General features: G+C 41.9%; 2 protein-coding genes across 2 annotated transcripts in view; both read right to left on the reverse strand.

Moving 5' to 3' along the window:
* Positions 1-5,913, reverse strand: part of scn1ba (sodium channel, voltage-gated, type I, beta a) — a 20,800-nt gene extending 14,887 nt beyond the window's left edge. The window contains exon 1 of the mRNA XM_005753123.1: positions 4,594-5,913. Within this exon, the coding sequence (XP_005753180.1) occupies positions 4,594-4,651 (58 nt within the window). The 5' untranslated portion in view covers positions 4,652-5,913. The remainder of the gene's footprint in view (positions 1-4,593) is intronic.
* A 3,161-nt stretch (positions 5,914-9,074) lies between these two features.
* Positions 9,075-18,365, reverse strand: LOC102213077 (uncharacterized). The gene is made up of 5 exons (XM_005753124.1): positions 18,235-18,365; positions 13,662-14,021; positions 12,433-12,702; positions 10,149-10,202; positions 9,075-10,022 (listed from the first exon to the last, which is right to left on the reverse strand). Exons 1-5 carry the CDS (start codon positions 18,326-18,328, stop codon positions 9,925-9,927), a joined length of 876 nt encoding a protein of 291 aa, XP_005753181.1. The 5' UTR covers positions 18,329-18,365; the 3' UTR covers positions 9,075-9,924.
* Positions 18,366-21,597: the final 3,232 nt, after the last annotated feature.

Below are 21,597 nucleotides of genomic sequence, written 5' to 3' on the forward strand. Positions count from 1 at the left end.
TGAAAATATTGTCGGGCATAAACCGGTCCGTGGCGCAAAAAAGGTTGGAGACCGCTGCTTTAGAGCGATGCCTGTAACACTCTACCTGTTGCCTTCATATTAAATATTTTTTGAATAATTTTTTAAAATATTTCTTCACCCATGGGCCGCAAGTAGGGGTGACATGGGCCACTTTAGAGGCTCTTAATGCGTGTTTTGTTTGGGTTTCCACCGGCTTGGAATTACCAAAAATAGAGCGGGCATAGCTGAACATATGAAACAGGAAAGTACCGCCGTGTAATCCATTTATTTCAACAAAGTAACTATTCTGAATACCACCTTTTTAAACGGTAACTGTAACAGAATACAGTTACTCATATTTTGTATTTTAAATATGTAACGCTGGTACATGTATTCCATTACTCCCCAACACGGCACACAGTACATCCAGGGAGTTACATTTGTGCTTTAATATCTGCTGTAAAACATCTCCAGGGAGAGAAATCCTTTGATTTCACTTCAGCTGTAATTACGTCTACAACAGGTTTTCAGTTTTTTCCTGTAAGCTAAACCAAAATACTTTCCCTTCAATATTATCGAAGACGTTATTGGATCAAATCTGTTCCCAGTGATTGTTTTTACTCTCCAAGCTGTGTGGAAGGTCACCTCGTCCTTCAGAGCCCATCAAAGCCTCCCCTTCAAAGCAGCAACAGCATCTCACCTCCACACAGCTGGATGAACAGAGGCTCAGGTGTGCATGCGTCTGCCTGTCACGTGTTTGTGACACTATCGAGAGGGACACACGAAGCCCGCAATTAGGTCGTGGCACAGTCTCTCGCTCCAGATTCATGGGTTCGAAAGGATCTCGTCTGAAACAGAATCAAAACGAAGCTGCTTCCTAATCGGAGGCGAGCGGCAGCTGCAGCCTGAGAAGACGAACATCATAACATCATGTTTTTGTTCCTGTTGCATTCAGATGAAGCACATCAATCAGCAGCTCCTTGTTTGTGTGAGGCCAAAAAAGAGATCCAAGCATCTCTGAGCTTTCAGTGCCACGCATTTAATTCCTCTTAAGAAAGGGCTGCAAAACTTTGTAGTTTCATCGTGGGCTGAAAGTGCACACGCAGAGGAAGAATGGTTTGTGAAGAGGACAGACGGTGATTATTTTTAGATGCTTGGAAAACTGGTTTCTCATCTCATGTTTTTGTATAAGTGCGGGCCATAAATCATGTGAGCTGCTTTTTAAAGGTTTAGTGCACTGCAGCTCTAGAGTACTCATAATTAGCTTATCCGGCAAAGCTATGAGCTCCTCTGTAATGTAATCTTCCTTAGTGAACTGATGTAATGGCGATGGAGCCGTTATTGAGACATCGCGGAATTCAAGCCATTCGCAGACTAAAGGACTCTGCCATGTTACAACTTTGGACGCAGAGCTACGGTTCGGGTCAGGCTTGAAAGGGAATCTCACACAGTGCTGTCAAGTGATTGTCGTGGCTTTTTAAAAACCGCAGCTTGTTATCAGATCAATTGTTTTTTCCCACAATCTGAAATGAACGATGTGACAAACATTCGACTTTTTACCAACACAGAGGATCGTGGTTGTGACAAACAGAAACAATTCTCCTCATTCCCAGATCTGCGCTCCACAGGCAGCTTTGCATGATTCACAGTTCAAAATAAGTTCGTTATTCAGTTTATTATGTTCGTAAAACAAGCTCCTTTGGCTCATCCCATTTAAGCCAACTGTCACCTGACTGGCTGTCCCACAGCAGGTGGGCGGGGCATCTGTGTCTGATGTCAGGATATCAGGTCTCTATGATATCACACAGACCCAGGAGTAAAAAAAGTCAAGTCACAGCACGTTTATGTATGTTTCATACACTGACCTCGTTATTTGAAACTTAAATATGAGCACCATCGTAACAATATAAATATGACAGCACAAAAGAAACAAAGAAGTCTCTCACAATTTTTATCCTATCAAAAAAAAGAAATCAACAAAAAAAAAAAAATTCAGAGGACCAAGTACGGCACCTTGAGGGACACCTCTTCTTTGAGTTATGTTGTTTTTCTTGTAACAGTATTGGGTCAGTACCATTCAGTTTGGAACAATTACAGCACCAACAGTGGCCTTTTTCTAAGATGATTATGTGAAACCCAACCACTGTCTGCACTAACACTGAAAATTGTAAATAAATATAAAGATAAATAAAGATGTAAATCTTAAAATCTGTAAATAAAAAGTAAAATACGTGTGAAATATCAAGCAGGCTTCTTTTCAAAACAAAGAAATATTACATAAATACTGAAGCCATTTTGTAATCATTATTTCGTCATCAGATACAGGGTACCTTTTTTCTGTGAGCTAAAGTCAGTTTTTGGGTGGATTTAAAAACATCAAATAAAATGTGTTTTTGTTTGGGGGGGTAAAAATTCTCAAAAAGCTCATAATCTCATACTCTCTTCTGTTCCTCTTTGTCAGTTTCCATCCAGTGTGGTGCTTCGCCTTCTATCTTCCCTGTCTCCAGCTCTAGATGTAGAAGCTGACTCTTAACCTTTAACTAACCCACCGGCCCACAACCAACCCGTCCATCCCGCTGACAGACGTTGTGTAACCTTAGTACTTTGCCCAGATTGCTTTCCTGCAGCTCTGACATGTGTTCACCTTTGGGCGGATGAAGCCGTGTTAACGCGTCCACGTGCAGCAGTGTTCTGAGTGACTGAGTGTGAGTTAAAGAGCAGCTGGCTGATGGAGATAAGAGCTCAGTAAATCTCACTCTCAATGCTTTGTAGAGGTTTCTGAAGAAATTCATCAAAGAACACTCTTGGTTAGGCATGCTTTGTTTTTATGGTCAATACTGATTTCAATTGCATACTGTTGTGTTTATATATATGAATCGATGGCTTTACATTTAGAAACATTTTCAGACGCCTGCAGGTTTCATGAGACTGGCAGTAATTAAAATGTGATGGATAGTGAGGTTCAGGCTGTTTTCGCACATCAGTGGAAGGTGTTTCTCGTGCTTTAAATAAATAAATGTCGGTAACCGGATTCCTGTGAAGGTAAGAAAGTGAGTCGTGATATCTGAAAGGATCCAGAAGGAGCAGAGGGAGCTGGTTCGAGTCAAAGGATGATGGTTTTCACCTGAGTGCTCCACTTCAAAAACCCCTCAAATCACACACCTGCACGCAGCGTGATGCTGGCAGGCTGAGCTGTCTTAGAGTGCGTGTACAAAAGCATGAATGATGGACTCCATCAGCAAAACAGGGGATGGTGATAGTCCATTTCTCTCTCTGTGGGCAGAATCTACACATACGTGTATCATAGGGCTAAACACGTTTTTGTTTTGGAGGGCAAAAACGGTACAAAGGTTCATATTTAAAATTGGGTAGAATGTAAATTTTAGTCTTAGGTTTGAATGATTAACTGTTTAACTGCAAAACATAGAAACATGCTGGTTTGTCCATCGCTGGCTCGATGCCTCATCGAGTGACAGCAAGGTTCTGAGTTTGAACCTTCCTGAGGTCTTTGTTCTTTGTGCACCTCGTACCTGACATGTTAGGTTACCTGGTGACTCTAAATTGGCAGAAGGTGCAGATGCTAGCAAACATGGCAGACGCCATGAGGTTATCCCCCTCGTCATGTTTCAACAGCAAAAACTGCACAAAAGATGGACAGATGTTGTTGTTTCAACAGTAACCAGTCAGACTGTTGGTTACTGAGCAAACACACGTCTTTGTTCGATGTGATACAAGATTGATTGACAACTTATCTGGTTAGAAGATGATTTGGACACAACATTCACTCCACCCACACAGACTAACGGTACCGAGCCTGCCGTGTTTGTGCGAGCAACATTTATCTTTGTGTGAATTCTGTCTCATTATGTGCTGCATGCAAAAGGCAAGACATCAGTTCTAGTTTGATGTGGCTCATCTTTTCCTGAGCTTTTGATGTTTGGTTTGCTTTTTGTTCCGAGTCCTTAATAGAACCACCCAAAACAATTCCTCTACCTAAAAATTCCCAGAAGGACAGAAAAGCTATGTCTTGAACACAACTTTGATCTTTGTCCCGGGACCCTTGCACCTTAAAACCAAACAAAAGGATCAAGTCCAGTTTTAAACCTGGTTTCCATGCAAATAAAAAAACAAGCTTCAACTTCAGAGAGCAGGCAGCTCTGCAGGAGCTCATCACTGTTACTGATCTTTGCCAGTTAATCGATCATTTAATTGTTTACGTTATCCTCGCTGACTCCAGCCTGTTTGTAGCTTCGGTCTGTTTATCGACATAAAACTGGACGACATCCGTTTCACAACGATTAACCAAACATAATGGGTATGTTAATAAATAATGAAAAGCAGTCATTAATGGACGCTCCACTCTGTGAACACAGGCACACATTGTTCCTGACTTTTAAGATACACACCAGATGCTGCGTCGGTATGTGTGAGTGCGTTTGCGCTCGGCATTTTAAAGCCGCCACATGGCCTCATCTCATTTCAAATTTTGAACAGCTGGGCGTTTGGCTCCACGGTGGAACAACAAACTGTCGGACGCACACAGAGAACAGAAAACACCTCAACAGAAACCATCGAGGCGAGGTCACCACTCACCTTCAAGTGCCAGGAGGACCAGAGGCAGCAGCAGCAGCAGCTCCATCACCGCGGACATCCTGACGGAGGACAGAGGGGTGGTGGCGTCTCTCAACAGTGCACACACAGACACACACACATACACAGACAGGACAGATCTGGAAACCCTCAGAGCGTAAACACACCAAAGACGTCCCAACTGTGACTAAAAGTCGCCTCCTGTTTATCTGAGGGGTGGGCGGTGTGGGTGGGTCCTCCTCTTGCTCTGCTCCTTGCTCAACAACAGGAAAAAGCTCACATCAGCAGCAGTTTGTTCGTGCGCCTCTCAGTGTTTGAGCATCTAGAGTTACCAGAGGGAAGAATCAGACCAGGTCTCAGGTTTCGGCCTCTTTGTTCAACTATTTATATTCCGTGGCACACCCTCAGGTCTCCTTATTGACACTGCACGCACCACACAATGTAAGAGCCAATGGAAGCCCGGTGTTTGAAGCTCAGCTGGTGGGGGATGATGGAAACAGTGCTGGAAATGGAAGAAGTTTGTGAGAGCTGGTGATGACTGCGCAGCTCGAGAGCCAGTCAAAATGTTGCATTCATGAATCCACAAGAAACACCGAGCCGACTTTGTCCTCGTGGGCAACCTGAGTTTAAAAACGGAGGAGCGCAGCTCGGCTGGGCCAAATGAAAGCAGTGGGAAGCGTGCGCCTCTCTTTGGCTTTGGAAGACTCAGTATTGCGTCTCTCAGAGTTATTGCTGTCTGCAGAACCTTTCGGGGAAGACTCTTGTGTTTTCCCTCTTATGAAATCACCCGCTGTGCGCGCACATATGCGTGGTTTGGCTGCTGTCTGCGCATGAGCTGCACAGGTGGCACGCACCGGGCGGTGATCCCGCGCGTCTCTGGGAAAAGTGCGCGATTCCCGCTGTGCGTTCCAGCAGTACAGCCGTCTTTAAACTCACCTCCGGTCTCACAGCGCGAATCTGTCGAACCCAAACCGTCAGCGCCCTCCTGGCCGTCTGTTCTCCCTGTGAAACAAACGTAGTCCCGTTTACCTGTAAAAAGAATCCTCCTCTGGAGGAGAAATCCTGCGCTCCGTCCTGAGTTCCTCGAAGCGCCTCCTTCTACTGACAGGTTAGAGATGGTCTCTCTCCCACATCGGAGAGATTTCACGATCACACAAGGGGAGAAAATCTTCTTTTCGACCTTTAAGAACGAGCAGAGCTTCACATTCCTGAGTGAGGACACACACACAGAGCTCCAGAAATTACGTGTCAGCGCAAGGATGCCGCGCTAAGCAGTCTTTGGGATGGGTGAAGGCTGGGGGGGAGGTGCATGGAGGAGGAGGAGGAGGAGGAGGAGGGTATTATGCATTGCAGCAGCAGAGGGATGGAGAACGAAGAGGAGGAGGGAGAGGTATAGAGCCGTTGTTATGGCAACAGTGGTTTTATGCGATGGTTTCTTCCCTTCCAGAAACCCCCACGTGCTGGCAGGAGAGTCAGGTCTGAGTAACGGAGCGGTGTCACGTGGCGCCTGGATTTAGACTGAGCCATTAACGGGGTGGGAGGTACAAAATAAAAGATTTATGCCTAAAATACTGACTTCACGACATGTGATTAGACGTACTTTTCCCCCAGAACTAAAGTGTAAAACGTTCATTTTAATGGAGAAAAGTGAATAAGAGACATATTAGAAATAAATAGTGTGTACAAAAGAGTGGTTTGTACTGAGGAAAATGGGTACTATATATGACTCCATCATATAAAGTGTGGGAGTAAAAATTATACCTCCTGTGTGCATAATGCTCAGCCTGACTGCTGCTGGGATGAAGGAGCTGAGCAGGAGCGGCTCAGGACCTCCACGGTCCCATCCAGGGGGTGAGAGGTGCTGTCCGTAATGGACATTAGCTTGGCTAACATCCTCCTCTGTCCAGGACAGAGCTGACCCTCATTAACTATAAGCCACTTCCTGCCCCTCCGTGGCAGACAGCCACATAAAAGCCTACAGAAACCACCACAGCGCTCCTCAGTAATGTCCTGCACACCTCAAAACACCTCAGCCTGCCAGCAGATGGAGCCGACTTTTTGATGGAGCTCAATGTTTTCAGTGTACGATGAAAATGAAACAGAAAACGCAAACATTTCAGCCAGGATTAACCTCAGACAGTCTTGTCCCTGCCAGGGGGGCTTCTGCAATAAACAACACTGGATCTCTTTTCTCTTATCCTGTACCTGCAGTGACAGCTGCATCGTTAACGTGAGGCTTACGTGGAATCAGTCTAAATGCAGCTGATGTCATTATTCAGAGTCAGAGTCTGGATTCAACCGTCTCCTTCAGTTCCGGTCTTGGCTGGAAAAATAGTTCCAAAATAAAGTGTCAGAGATTGTACCTCATTGTCTGCTCACACCTTTCTTATCGTCACCTGGAAGGAGAACTTTGTGGTTTTTATAATCCCTTCATCAAATAAAACAACATAAAGGACGACTAAACTGTGACTGTAATGGGCAAGCGAGTGCATCAAGTAATAATTCACAATTTACAAATGTGTTTATACTCTTAAGAAAACAAACAAACAAACATCTGTCAACTAAATTGGTTAAAATTCAAATGTAATCAAGTACAAAAGAAGAAGGAATCATTTCCTTCTTTACTGAAATAATCGGAATAATATTTCTTATTTTGTAAGACATGTGTCGACTGAAGGTTTCTACTGGGAGAGTGCAAATGATTCAAATACACTTATCGGTCACTTCATTAGGTACACCTGTTTAGCTCCTCTGCAGTGTAAACAAGCAGCCGATTACATGTCATTGACTCGCTGCATGTAGGCATGTAGACATGGCCAAGGCGACAGAAAGGTGACTGCTGATCTGCTGGGATTGCCCAAAACAAGAGAGTGAGTGGCAGTTCTCTGGGAGAAGAGGTGTTGTTGTGGTCAGAGGAGAATGGTCAGACTGCTGCAGGAAGGCCACAATAAGTCACATATCCGCTCATTACAACCAAACTGTGCAAAAGTCTCTGAACCTTGAAGCAGATGGGCTTGTGACAGTTTTAGCAGGGCCTGAACGGGTACCCTGTACGTCCTGCCCTGAGGGTCACCTTTTCTGGGACAGCTGGCTGTACTCAGCAAATACCCAGAGAGTACATCAGGCCAGCGAAAGAAGAGCTGTAGTGCCAGCTGTGCTGTGCGTGGCGGCTTCTTTCTGCTGGTCTGTGGAGAGGAGAGCGTGTGTTTTGGTGATTTAACATTTTTAGCCTCCTTTTCTGTTTCATGACCAACTCGTTGATTTTCTTATTTTTCCTCTCTTTTATAGGAGACAGCGGTTTGTCCATCACTTTCAGTTTATTAGTAATAAAAATCTTCATAACAACCTTTAATTAAACTACTTTGCCTTCATGTCTCCTTTTTTCAACCCGGACACTACTTGTTACTTTCCCCACGCCCCCTTGACCTTTTAGGGGAACATAAAAGGGTCACAGCAGCAGACGACCAGACAGAGTGTCAGCTAAGAACATGCCTGCAGGGAAACGCAAGACTGTAAGATTCATAAATTCAAAGAAAAAAATAAAATCAAACAGAAAGAGGCTGAGTCGTGTGACTGAATGGGCACAGAAAGGAAATATTTAGTCATCATAAGTCTCCAAATGTTGAAGCGAACAGCAGGCGAGGTCCTTGTTTGTCATTCATAGCTCAGAAGTGACAACCACATGGAAAGTTTCCAGCTCACTCACATTTGTACGGCTAACTTCTCAATCTGTCATTTTAGGTGGCAGCAGTGAGGTTTCACAGCTGCTTTTATTAACCACAAGTCCCCATTTTAGTCATTAATGGTGCATAAAAACATGCAGACACATACACACACACACACACACACACACACACACACTGACACACACACACACACAATGATGGCCGCTGAGAAAAATCAATTCAAGCCGCTGGTGGGACCTTTTAGCCGGCTGTCACAGCTTCACTGAGGTGTTTAACAGCTCAGACGTGGTTTTAATATTAATGTTAGAGATTCAGTTACAATAAAATGTATTCATAACAGTATTTTTAACGGTTTCTGGGCTGAAGCATCTTTTCAACACGCTGCAGGGTTTCTCTTCGTTTTTGAAAGTCCCCAAAATACTATTAAGCTGTCATTTTACCTCTCTGTGCATCTTTATCAACACTGTGTTATGTTCTTTTAATGCTTCAGTAATAAATCCCTGTTGGGGCAGCTGAGAGTTCAGTGGAGATGAAACTCGAGATGCTGGTTTTTGGTAACCCAGACTACGCAGCAACGTATGAATGACTAACATCATCTGAAACATTAAAATTACAAGAAATGTTTCAGTTCATAAAGAAGAAACTCTGAGTGTAATCGTAACGATGGTTTTATACCTCTGAGGAGCCAGGAAGTGACAGCTAACAAAACAAACACATTTCTGATGAAAGAGGAACCAGAACAAAGTTTTACAGCAAATCCTTTCAAAATAAAATGCACAAAAGACAAACAAAGACCTGTAAAAATCACGGTTTATTCACATATTATAGTTAGATTAATAATTCATTCCATTAGTAATGCATGTAAACATTATTACATTAATAAAGATCCCATGTATGTAGGAGTTAGAGCCATAGCTGATAGGTAGATGTTGTCCCTGGTTAAGCTTTTAAGGTACAACACGCTAATACAAACCAGGAGCGTCTAAGAAACAGAAACGTGCGCTTTAAGGTGCTTATTGTAAAAACTCTGCGTTTAAAATGAACTGAAGCTGTTAGTAGAATTTAATGAAGTAGCCGCTGTGTCTTTATGTCAGCATAGTGTCTCAAACAGATATTATCTCGAGGTAAAAGCATGGCTGGGCTGTCCTGGCTGACTTTGACATCTAATACTTTTATTTCTGGTGTTTTATTGTGAAGCACTTTGAGATTTTTACCTGTGAAACGTTTGACATGAGTCAGTTTTACTTACGGATGTACTGTAATATCAGTTTTTGTGAAAGAATAGTGTGGTGAGTTAGTTGAACCTTTACTTAAAGGCAGCTCTTTAACAGTAAACTGTCATTTACAATGGCGGCTTAGCAAAGGGAAAAACTTGGGGGAGAGGGTGGAGCCCCCTGGTGGTGAACATTTCAGTTAAATTTTGCAGCGTTTTTGTTTGTTTTTGTAGTTCGTTCCCTCGATAGTTACCACTTTGATGTCTTTTGTTACGTTGATGTGTTTCTAAAAGTTGAGTGATGAGGAAACTGATAAATATTTGCAGCCTTTTATCACTGATAAACCTTTACTAAATATTTCTGATGATTTCCGGACAGACTGGATCTCCACAGCTGCATCTCCACCTCTCCATTCCAGCCAGATGCTGATAAAGTCATCTGCACATCAGCATGGCGCTCAACAGGCCTATGAGGACGGTGACAGGCACCAGGAGGAGGGCCACGTACAAGAACCACGGCTCTGGGTACACGCCTGAAATCAAAACGCACAAAACCCTTTGTGTGAAGTTTGATCCCAGTATCAATAACTCACGAGTGCAGTGTTGGAGTCCTTTTTCCAGTAAGAGCAAATTTCTAGAAGCTTAAATGACAAACTCACCATGACGCGCTGATGAACATGTAGTGGACTCCTTTTTATCACCTTCTCCAACTTCTGAAACCAAAGAGAAAAAAACCTTTCACGATTAAACAGGTTTCCTCTTCAAAGATACACATTGTACATGAAATCGGTTTAAACCCCTCAGAGTGAACGTCAACATAGGGAGAAAGAAAGAAAGACCTTTCATGGACTTTATGTCCAAAAAAATCTGTACTGTGTTGAATGCTGCTATTGTACATACTATTGTTTGAGTACTTACGATTGTTTTTTTTGTACTTTTTATATTTTACATTTATATTTATTATTGAAACTTGCACCAAGGGAGTGGCACTCCAATTTCGTTGTACTCTGTACAATGACAATAAAGGCTATTCTATTCTATTCTATTCTATTCTATTCTAAGAGACAGCGCCTGAAGTTGTTAGAGAGCCAGGCTGTACTTTTGTGTAATATCGACTTTGTACCACAAGATGGCGAAGTGAGTCAGTCAGGCTAGTCGTTTAGGTAAGCATGCTAAAACATACGTGTAGTTACTTCTTTCCTAGTCTTTAGACACTTTACTTACATAACCACTGAAGAGGTTGAGCAAAGGGGTTCAAAAACTTACCATAAGGTAAAAGTAATAGTTTCTGAAAAACATTTAGTAAATCTACAAAGATTTAATGGCCAGTTTATGAAAAGAAAACTTGTGACTATATGAGAAAAAATGTCAAATTTATAAGAAAAGCTACACCAAAATAAAATAAAAGCAGACGACCTGCTGTGCCGTCTGAAAAAGCACGACAACCACATCATTAAGGAATTATTAGCTCATGTTCATTCAACGAAGTCATCTTAACTACAGCAATATAACATGATATATCAATAAATTAAAGTAAGAAATACCAAAAACTTTAATAAACTGCAGAAAGTATAAAGTCCAGATTTCAGACACACAGCTGCTGTGCCCCTAAAAAAACATTTTAGCTCATCTTTTAAAGAAGTGGAAGCGAACAGAGTCGTGCAAGAAAATCTCACACAGAAATTCAGGATTTTTCTTATTTCCTGTTAAAAAAAATTTCTGTAAAGCTTAATTTGTACTGTTCAAAATCTGCAGTGTCATTGATTCCTCTCAGGAGGAAGATGATTAATCTGATGATTGACTCAATCGGAGGTCACTAAAATCAACACTGAATCTGTGTGCAGCTTTGCCAAAACAATGTGGGAGTTTTTTCACACCAGCCTATTAATCAACCAAAGACCCAGACAGACTTTTAATTCATTTGAAAGCCTGATGCTTCGCCTCGTCCACCCCAGCTGTGAAACTCAGAAACCAGTCTTACTTGTTATCATCTATCGTCCACCTGGGCCTTACACAGAGTTTCTGTCTGATTTCTCAGACTTTTTATCTGATTTAGTTCTCAGCTCAGATAAAATAATTATTGTGGGTGATTTTAACATCCATGTGGAAAAAATGACAGCCTCAACATGGCATTTAATCTGTTATTAGACTCAACTGGCTTCTGTCAAACTCTAAAAGAACCCACCCACCACTTTAATCACACTCTAGATCTTGTTTTAACATATGGCATAGAAACTGAACATTTAACAGTGTTTCCTGTCTGATCATTTCCTGATAACATTTACATTTACAATAATTCCAGCGGTGGAGAGTAGACTTTATCACAGTAGATGTCTTTCTGAAAGCGCTGTAACTAAGTTTAAGAATATAATCCACCCACTGTTATCATCTTCAATGCCCTTAGACTCTTTTTCTCCAATTGATCTTTCTGAGTTAACTTCAATAATTACTTCCTCCAAACCATCAACGTGTCTTTTAGACCCCATTCCTACAAAACTGCTCAAAGAAGTCCTGCCATTAATTAATGCTTCGATCTTAAATATGATCAACCTATCTCTAATAATCGGCTATGTACCACAGGCCTTCAAGCTGGCTGTAGTTAAACCTTTACTCAAAAAGCATCTCTAGACCCAGCAGTCTTAGCTAATTATAGGCCAATCTCCAACCTTCCTTTATATCAAACATCCTTGAAAGAAGTTGTCAAACAGCTAACAGATCATCTGCAGAGGCTTATTTGAAGAGTTTCAGTCACCCTTCTCAATCACTATGTGTTAACAGACCTCTCTGCACTGAATCACACTTGTTATTAATCTCTGTCTCTCTTCCACAGCGTGTCTTTTGTCCTGTCTTCCTTCTCTCACCCCAGCTGGTTGCAGCAGATGGCCGTTAGCAGCAGTGTTGTGATTTGGTGCTGTATAAATAAAATTGAATTGAATTGATTACCAGACAGGTTGCTGTGGAAGATGCTCTTTGTAATCACATCATCCCTCAGGTGCAGCTGGCACTCGTATTTCCCACGCGACCACAGAGGTACGGTCTCAGAGAGAGTGACGTACGGCAGAGCGGCGTCGGCGTCTCCTGGAGCTGAGGTAACATTTTGGAGTCGACGGCCGTTGTGAAAAATGTGCAAAGAAAATCCAGCATCCCGCGTCACGCTGACCTCACAGCCTAGCATGCAGGGAGCGTGTTTGGTGACATTAAAGACCGTGGCGCCTGAAACAAGAGACACACGTACAGCACGGTCATAGACACACATATCTTTATAAAATTCTTTCAGAAGTTCGGGTTTAATCACTGGAACAAGAAGTATTTAACATAAATAATAAATTTATTCACTAATTAAAAGTTTTTTTTCAAACAGAATATCAAACAGGAAGTCAGCTCTAGTTTAATTCCTCTTTCATGGGAATCTTTTTACACACGTCGCCTTTCCCTCGTTGTTTTTCTTTCTGTGTTTTTACCTCCATACTCTAAATAACTCAGGTGCCTATTGTAATCTTACAAATCTAAATGTAATGATCAATCATCACCTATCATTCATTTTGCCCACATTTTCTTACCATCCAGGTGCAGCTGCTTCTGTCGTTAGATGGATGACCGTGTTTCAGAGATTTAGACTCAGCTTTAACAGAGCCCACGGGCCTTATGTTTGACACCGCTGTTTTAATTACGTTTTAGGAAACCCTGGGAGATATTGGCATCTTTTGGTTCAGGTACAGACTATTTGTCTGCTGGATGTGGTCTCATTGGTCAGTTGAAACATTTTGTCAAAAATACAGTAAAAATACTGTGAACCAGGAGACGACATCACACGCATGATTAATAAACTGTAATTCTATCTTGCATGGTGATATTTTTTTAACTCAGCCTCATTTGTGAGGGGATTTCTGTTTGATGGCAGGAAATCAGAGCAAATATTTCACAGCTTTTCTGCAGACTGCTCTGTAGGTCTGCAGAGGAAACTGTTCACGTGCACGTGCCACAGAGGGCTGTTCTGTCCTCCTGACGCAGTCTAATGTAACCCCTGACCTTTAACCTTAAACCTCCTCTCTGTCAGCCAAACTCTGCAGAACAAGAGTCAGTAGATGTGAATACTGTGAAATGGGACTGCGTTTGGTCGCCCATGTAAAGCAATAAACAAAAAAACAACAAATCTTCTGCTTTGTATTTACCGTAAACCACAAGGGAAGTTGTGTCCCCCTTCTGCCTAAAATTTCCATTCCTCTCTGTGTGAAGCGAGAGCTTGCACCGGTACTTCCCGCTGTCAGCCCACTGCACACTCTTCAGAATCATCGACTTGTTTGTTGACGTCCCGTTATTGTCCAGAAGGGTTGCACGGCTATTGTTCGGGGTCTGTGAGGGGATCAACCGTATGAAATCAGCAGCCATCTCATTTAACTTCCACCAGTAGAGGATGGGCTGGGACAGGAGCTTCTCATCTTGCAGCCGGAGCTCACAGGGCATGATGATATCCTGACCCAGAGCTGCAGAGAGCACAGCAGGCTGGTGAACAGTGACCAAAGAGAAAGCACCTGAAAGACAGCCAGTAAACATGAACTGTCAAAAACAATTTAAATAATAAAAAACTTTATTGATATAGCACCGTTAAAAACAGTGTTCACAACATGCTTTAAAAAACAGGAAGTTGTGATGTCATGTCCAAGTCCAGTGTGACACAGAAATGCCCTCTTCCTCTTTAAACCTGTGATTCGTTCTGAATACACTGACAGCAGCACAGACACACAAACCAAAGACCACACTGTTTTATTATTTGCGGCTGTGGTCATCACTGGGCTATTTTACCAACCAATGTGTAGCTTCATACGAAGAACCACTTCTGTCTTGTGGTCATGGGAAAGCTGGAGTACAGCCTTCTACCCAAGCTTCATACCTCCGTGTCTGATAAACTAGTGTGGCTGAAATTCACAGGCTTTACAGTAAGTATGTGACTCATGAGGGAATGTTTTAAAACTGTTTCTCTGCAGTTACTGGATGCAAAGGTTATAATAAGGAAGGGTCAGCTTTAAATGGAGTCAGGGACAAAACTTACAGTACTGGGTTTTTCCACATTTTAAGTTTCTGTTTAGTGAGCCACTCGAGGGCCCGTTGATTCAGGGACCCAAATGCACAAGGAGAAGTAGCTGCCCTTTTATTGAGGCTGATGCAGAAGACAAAACACTAGCAAAGTCCAAAGGATCAAATCCAAGCAGGCATGAGGAGCACAACTGAGGAGCATAGAAGACGTGTTGACCATGCAGGAAAGATTGGAGGAGGCGTTAGACACAGGAGAGAAAGGCAGGTGAAACTAATCAAGAAAATCAGAAACACAAGGAAAACTAATGCAAGGCATGAAAATATGAACAAATTTCAAAGTAAAACAGAAAATAAGGAGAAGTTAGATCGACAGGAATACTAACGCGTCAAAGACAAGAGGAGATGACTGAAGCAAGACAGGAAGGAGAGCAGACAAATAGTGAAATTAAAAACAGGAATGCAAAACAGAAACACGGAAAATCCTAGAAGCAAATCCAGGTGGCAGGAAACATTATGGTTTGGTTTAAAACACATCCTTTAACAACAGCAACCTTAGTGGAACTTTCAGTTTCATCCATTAACTCCAACTCACAACAAAAGTTACCTCGACGTGTTTTATATTGAATGTAATTAGAACTAAATATCAGCAACAACCCCCATAAACAAGCACTTGGTGACCGCAGGAAGGAAAAACTTCCTTTTAACAGGAAGAAACCTCCGGCTGCAACTGGTTGAGTGAGAGCAGAGATAGAGGACAAGAGACAATTATTAAATACAGTACAAACACACGACAGGCAGACTCAAATGACATCATGTATGTAATGAGAACAGAGGAGGCTGTTTTATCTTTACAATTCTTTACTGATATAAACATTTAGTCTGTATTGATGGTGAGAAGAAGAGGTGACATTGCATAAAAGTTTTCCTGCAGATGAATGAAGGTAAAGTAGAAACCAGAACGGTCGTGAGGGTCGCCTGCTGGTCACGCTTCAAGAACTTAAACAAGAAGTGACACAGAGGAATTTTCTTTAAAAATCCCTGAAAGAAGAACTTTGGGAAGACGTTATTTTTAGTGGATCTGCATCGTTACTTGCTGCTATTTTCACTTCCCTCAAAAATATGTACAGTGTACACCAACATTTCCCAACAGCCAAATTCAAGCGCAAAAACTGTTGAAAGTGACAAAAACAAGCAATCAGCATAAACATAAACAACAAGTTACTTTTCATATTCTAACTGAAGAGACCGTGATGCTGGTACAGCACTCTCCTTTATGTCTTTGTGCATAACTGAAGTTTAAGTCTGGGACCTGCATCAAAAGCAGTTTGGAACAACAACTCTTCTTGCTAAATGTTTCAGTGAGAAACATTAGCTTTCATCCTCTTACAGTTAGAGGAGTGGTTAACCTCTTAATATGCACCAACACTCTTGTGTTAGGGCTGGGCTGCGTTTGCCTCACAATCTAAACAAAGATAATGATGCATATTTCTCGTGGTTCTCAGCGTCCTACTGGTTGTGCTTTGATATAAACACCAAGCTCCGTTTTTTCCTTACATTGCATTTGTGACTTTGCTCTCTATGAGAGACCAGTGCTTGGTCTTTCAATCAGTCTTTTAACAGATTTGTAGCTCATTAGAATTTAAACTGCTGGCAGTCAGTCAGGAAGTTCACTGAATTGCTGAATGTGTGTAATTCCCATCACAGCTGCACAAGTGAAACTTTCTAATCTCATCTGATCTCAGCAAGCTGTGTTTTTCCGAAAAACACACCGAAGCAGAAACACACCTCTATGCTGATGATACTGATATTTACCCATGCGCTCCCTCTGTGCTGCGGGCAGAGCTTCAGACTGAATATCACTCACAAACGTAAACGCTCACAAAGCGAAAACATTTATGGTGTACTCGAAAGCTCATCTACAGCACTGTGCTGACTTAGCAGTTTTACATCTGATACCAAAGGGTGTACAAGTATACAAGTACTTGAGAATATGGATGGATGACAAGCTTTTCTTGAACTTGTTTCTTTTAACCCTGTGATATGTTATGGTGGTTTATCTCGTCATTCAGTGTTCATGCCTTTCTGTCTTTAATTAAAAGTCTCTTCATTTTTCATGAATCGGGTGGATTATCATCACAGACTGTTCACAAGAAACAGTGCGGCACATGTGTACCTGTGAAACAGTCTCAGCTACACTCCCCCAAACAGTTGCTTTTTAACATTTCTGGCTGTTTGGAAATCGTTATGTTCGGGACTGCTGCTAGGTCAGCACACTGGCAGCAGATGGCCCCGCCTCTCCCTGAGTCTGGCTCTGCCGGAGGTTTCTTCCTGTTCAAAGGGAGTTTTTCCTTCCCACTGTCGCCAAAGTGCTTGCTTTTTGGGTTTTTCTCTGTATGTATTATTGTAGGCTCTACTGTACAATATAAAGCACATTGAGGCGACTGTTGTTGTGATTTGGCGCTGTGTAAATAAATTTGAATTGAATTTCATATTTTTTAATGTAATGTACTTTGCAGAAGGATCTGATCTGGAGCTTATATCTATCGTTGAATTTAACCGTCTCTAGTATCTTGTCTTTAAGCTTGCTGCTACCTTTGCTGGTCAAAGAGATTTGATCCCAGCGGCACTTCCTTCTTACATACAGGTAAATATAATAGATAAAAGCTGACGTGTTTATGTGGCTTAAAATGACAACTTTTGAGTTTGTCTTTTAACATTAGCTGTTAGCTTAGACAGAATGAATGAGTGTATCCCTGCATGTTTGCTAACAGCTGGGATTCTGATTGTTTTAGGAGGCAATTCAGTATCTGACACAGCATTTATGTTACAGTTACCTTTAACATTGAACATGTAACAGTTTAGAACTGTCCACACATTTGTTAAGGTTTTGAGACTGTGGTCATACAGGCTTCAGCCACTCATTGATGATAAGCACCATGTCTGTACCAACAAAACTAAACGATTCCAGCATGATTGCATTTTAATTTGTGAATTGTTGTTGTTAAGGTTTACTTTATCAGTTCCCGAGAAACTATTACATGTTTCAGCTGGTTGGCACCTACAGAGATTTTACATCTGTTTAAACCACAGGAAGAGGTAACCTCAGTACTTTGTGTTACCTTGTAGCTAGTCATCGACATCTTCAGAGAGGAAATGGGTCAACTAAGGTAAAATCTTTGCAGCTCCTTAAAAATATATTTTTTTAAAGAGTTCCATTCTGAAACAAATGCAGAGAAAGATTCAGAGAATGAGCTCTAAATCAAAAAAAGAGCAAGCTAAGAAGTCACATAGATTCATTCACTACAAGCTTTTTATGTGAATAATAAATAAAGTTAGAAAAAATGGGTTAACTTTCAGTTTGGCTGAAAATTAGTTCTGCCCCTCACTGCAGAGGGAAAGATCATAAAAAACATATGCCAGACTCTAGATGTTAGAGTCCATGATCCAAAATATTCTCTTTATTCATGACGAGCTAAGATGTCTCCATTCAGGACAGACTTTTATTGTGAAGGGTCACATTTCTGCCGGTATCTTTGAGGTTTAACACTGAAATGCTCGCAGCTTCTTAAATTAATAACAACACAGAAGCAACTGAAATGTCAGATTGCCAGAAACCAAATCAGAAATACGTTTATGAATATTTCAAGAGACGGTTCAGGATCCTCATCACAAAAATAACACAAAATTTAACAAAATAAAACAAACATGTACCTGAGACCACAAAGCAGAGAATAATCCATGATGTCCTCCCCCATTTTGACAAATTCAAGCTACGATGGCGCTCACACGAAACAACGCTTGACATGTTTCCTGACTGAAACCACAGGATAAAGATTTCCTACTGCGAGAGCGCGCAGATTAAATACTCCAGGGTGGGGTGTGTGTGTGGGGGGGTCACTTCCTCCCAGCATAACGAATCTGTGTGGGGTACAAAACAAAGCAAAACGAGTTTTGCAGCAGGAGGTTGCTGCCCAACATGTTGATGAAATCATCTCCCATCAGGGTCCAGTGAGTTTCAGGATCAGCCTTTTTCAGCCTTTTACACGTTTATTTGGTGTCATGAAAATTTTACAACGTCAAACTTCACTTTTCCTCTGAGTGTTGTTAGAATGTCTCAGTCTGATGCACAGGACCAGATCCACTGACAGTCTGCACCTGTTGGCTGCACACTTTGGGACTGACTCCACTGTATATGTTTGTAGTTTCAGGTTTAAAGAGTAAAATGTTGGAAAGTGTACCTGCTACAGGCCCGGTGTCTCAGAGCTGTGACTCCTCCCACCTGCAGGACTCGTGTTTTTGGTCCTCATGTTTACTGGTACTGTGATGAAACAGAGGGGGGAGGAGGACATTCCCATTAGAGGATGTACACAAGGACGCGTCTTGTATCAGTTGTCACAGCCAGGCGAGTTATTTTTTACTGTAAGCTGATGGTTTTTCTGTGTTTCCTGTTTCTGGCACATTTCTACTCAACGATTTGCACAAAAAAGTCCCCGGCATGTTTGTACTTAGCAGTGCACACACAAAGAGAGACTGTTTTTTCTACTTCTCTATTAATTTTCTTTCGTTGCATTGTTGTTTCAGATTCTCAGAGATATTCTCAGAAATGTTCCCACACTGTTCAACGATTTACAGACGTTTCATTGTTTCTGTCATGAAGCAGTCCTTCTGTATCAGAGGTACGATGGAGGAGCAAACACTCCCTGGAACAGCTGGGGTGATGTGTGATCGGCTCTTCACTCTCAACGCTGAACATCCAGCTACACATTTCAGGCAGCCCAGAAAGTTGTTGGACTTGGAGAAACATGCTGATCTTGGATGATACGTGTCGCACCCGCTGCATCCGCAAAGCCACCAGCGTTGTGGAGGACCCCACACACCCCTCACACACACTCTCCATCCTGCTGCCTTCTAGCAAAGGTACCGGAGCATTCAGGCCTTCACTGTCAGACACTCAGTGACTGGACTGACACACATTCATACACCAAGTTGATTTTGCACATTTCTATTGCAGTGTTGTGTCTGTATCATTCTGTTCTGTCTTTGTTTTTTGCAATTTTTTGCACATTCCACACATTCACATCTACTGATGTGTTGGTGGTTCAACTTATTGTTAACATCAAATAGTAAAAGGACTGGTGTTTGTAAAGCACCCTTCAGCTGAGCTGCAAGTCTTGTTCACCCAGTTACACACACACGTGCACAGACATACACACACACTTTCATTTACAGCATGACTAAATACTATCAAACACTCAATGGTGTCGACCATTACGTATTATTCATCTCTGGCTCTGTCTTCCTCCCCTCACTCCAACTGGTTGCAGCAGATAATCCCCCCCTTCCTGAAACTGGTTCTGCTGGAGGTTTCTTCCTATTAAAAGGGAGTTTTTCATTCCCACTGTCAACAAACACTTGCTCATAAAGGGTCACATGATTGCTGGGGATTTCTTTGTTTTTAGTATTGTGGGATCTTTACAATATAAAGTACCTTGAGGCAACTGTTGTTGGGATTTGGTGCTATATAAATAGAACTGAAGTGAATTGTTGAACTTTAAAAGCACCGAACCCAAACAGCTTCCTCCAAAGCAGACCTGGCAACAGGAAGGCCCTGAGCTCAGACTCAAACAGCTGGTAGTTTGGTCAAATCACACTCTTACTACAAATGAACGGCTCTGGAGTTTGATCGAGACCATCATCACTAAAACATCTCACCCGATTACAATGACAGCGTTCACGTCAGAGCTTGATTTAAACAGAATGAACAGGGCAGGTATAAAAAAACACCCCAAGAGTCATAGCAAGGCATTTTTATTAAAAGACTTTAAAAAATCAGTCATATTATTGTCTACGCCTACAGCTCTATTGTAAGAGCTGTAGGTGTTTCAGACTCAAACGTGGGACGTCTGACTAATTTACAAAATTTGCAAATTTGTAAATTAGCAAATTTACAAATTTGCAAATTTGTAAATTAGCAAATTTACAAAATGGTAACAACAGGTGTTCAAAGGTTTCTGATGAGGATACCTCAATCTGCCTCAATACCCCAGACTAAAACTAACACTGAAACACTGAAACACATACAAACTAAACATTTAAAAAGAACAAAATGAACAAACACACTCTGGAAACTATCTGAAGCTGAATTAAATCAAAAAGTCAGAATGGTGATTACAAAAACTAATAGCTCTGCCCGTTCATTCTGGCACATGAACGCTAATGAGTTTCGCCTCGGTGTGGCTCGTGGGGTTCACCTATCGCAGTCCTCACACAGGCACCGCTGAGTCACAACTGTACTTTTCCATGTCTCTCCCACATACATACATTTAGCCAACAAGTTGAACCCTCGATGGAAACTATACATGCATAACTAGCTCTGTGCGTTTGCAGAGGTGTGAAGACCACTCGCTCTTGAACAACATTTTTAGCCACTGACAGTGTCGGGCTGCCTCTGCACACCTACCTGTGGTTAAGACATGTAAAAAAACACCAACTTTGTACTCAGGCTTTAGAAAATGTTAAAAATGTGTTAGCTGTGTTTCCATACTGCTTCTCCAGTTCAAACTGGCCTGTTTCTCACTGGTTCTTACAGATCTCAGAGCGAACCGCCTCATAGACTGTATATAAAAGATGGACAGAGCCAACTTTAGATCAGCTGTTGGTTTGTGAAGCCCAGTTTTAAAGCTGCAGCTTTATAATTGTGACTGCTAACATTATGACCTGGACGGGAGGGTGGACTGCAGTGTTATTGGCTAACACTAGCTAGCTTAGTTAGCAAGTTGCTTTTATTTTTTATTATTAGATAAAGATCACCTGACTTTAAAAACTGCAGTTTTAAAATGATAAACCACTTATTATGGGAATAGAGGTTATCCAACCCTACCTGGCCCTGTGTGAAAAAGTAATGATAACCTAATAAGTAAAAGAGCCACAATCAAGAATTTACAATACCTGGTGATGTGTATACATATATATATATATATCCGCTCCGAGCTCCCTGACCTGCACTCAATCTACAGCAGGCGGTGCTGGACCAAGGCCAGGAAGATCGTGAAGGACCTCAGCCATCCCAACAAC

The sequence above is a fragment of the Pundamilia nyererei genome, unplaced genomic scaffold (assembly GCF_000239375.1).
Source record: "Pundamilia nyererei isolate P.nyererei 1_Seehausen unplaced genomic scaffold, PunNye1.0 scaffold00405, whole genome shotgun sequence".
In the NCBI taxonomy this organism is placed as follows: Eukaryota; Metazoa; Chordata; class Actinopteri; order Cichliformes; family Cichlidae; genus Pundamilia; species Pundamilia nyererei.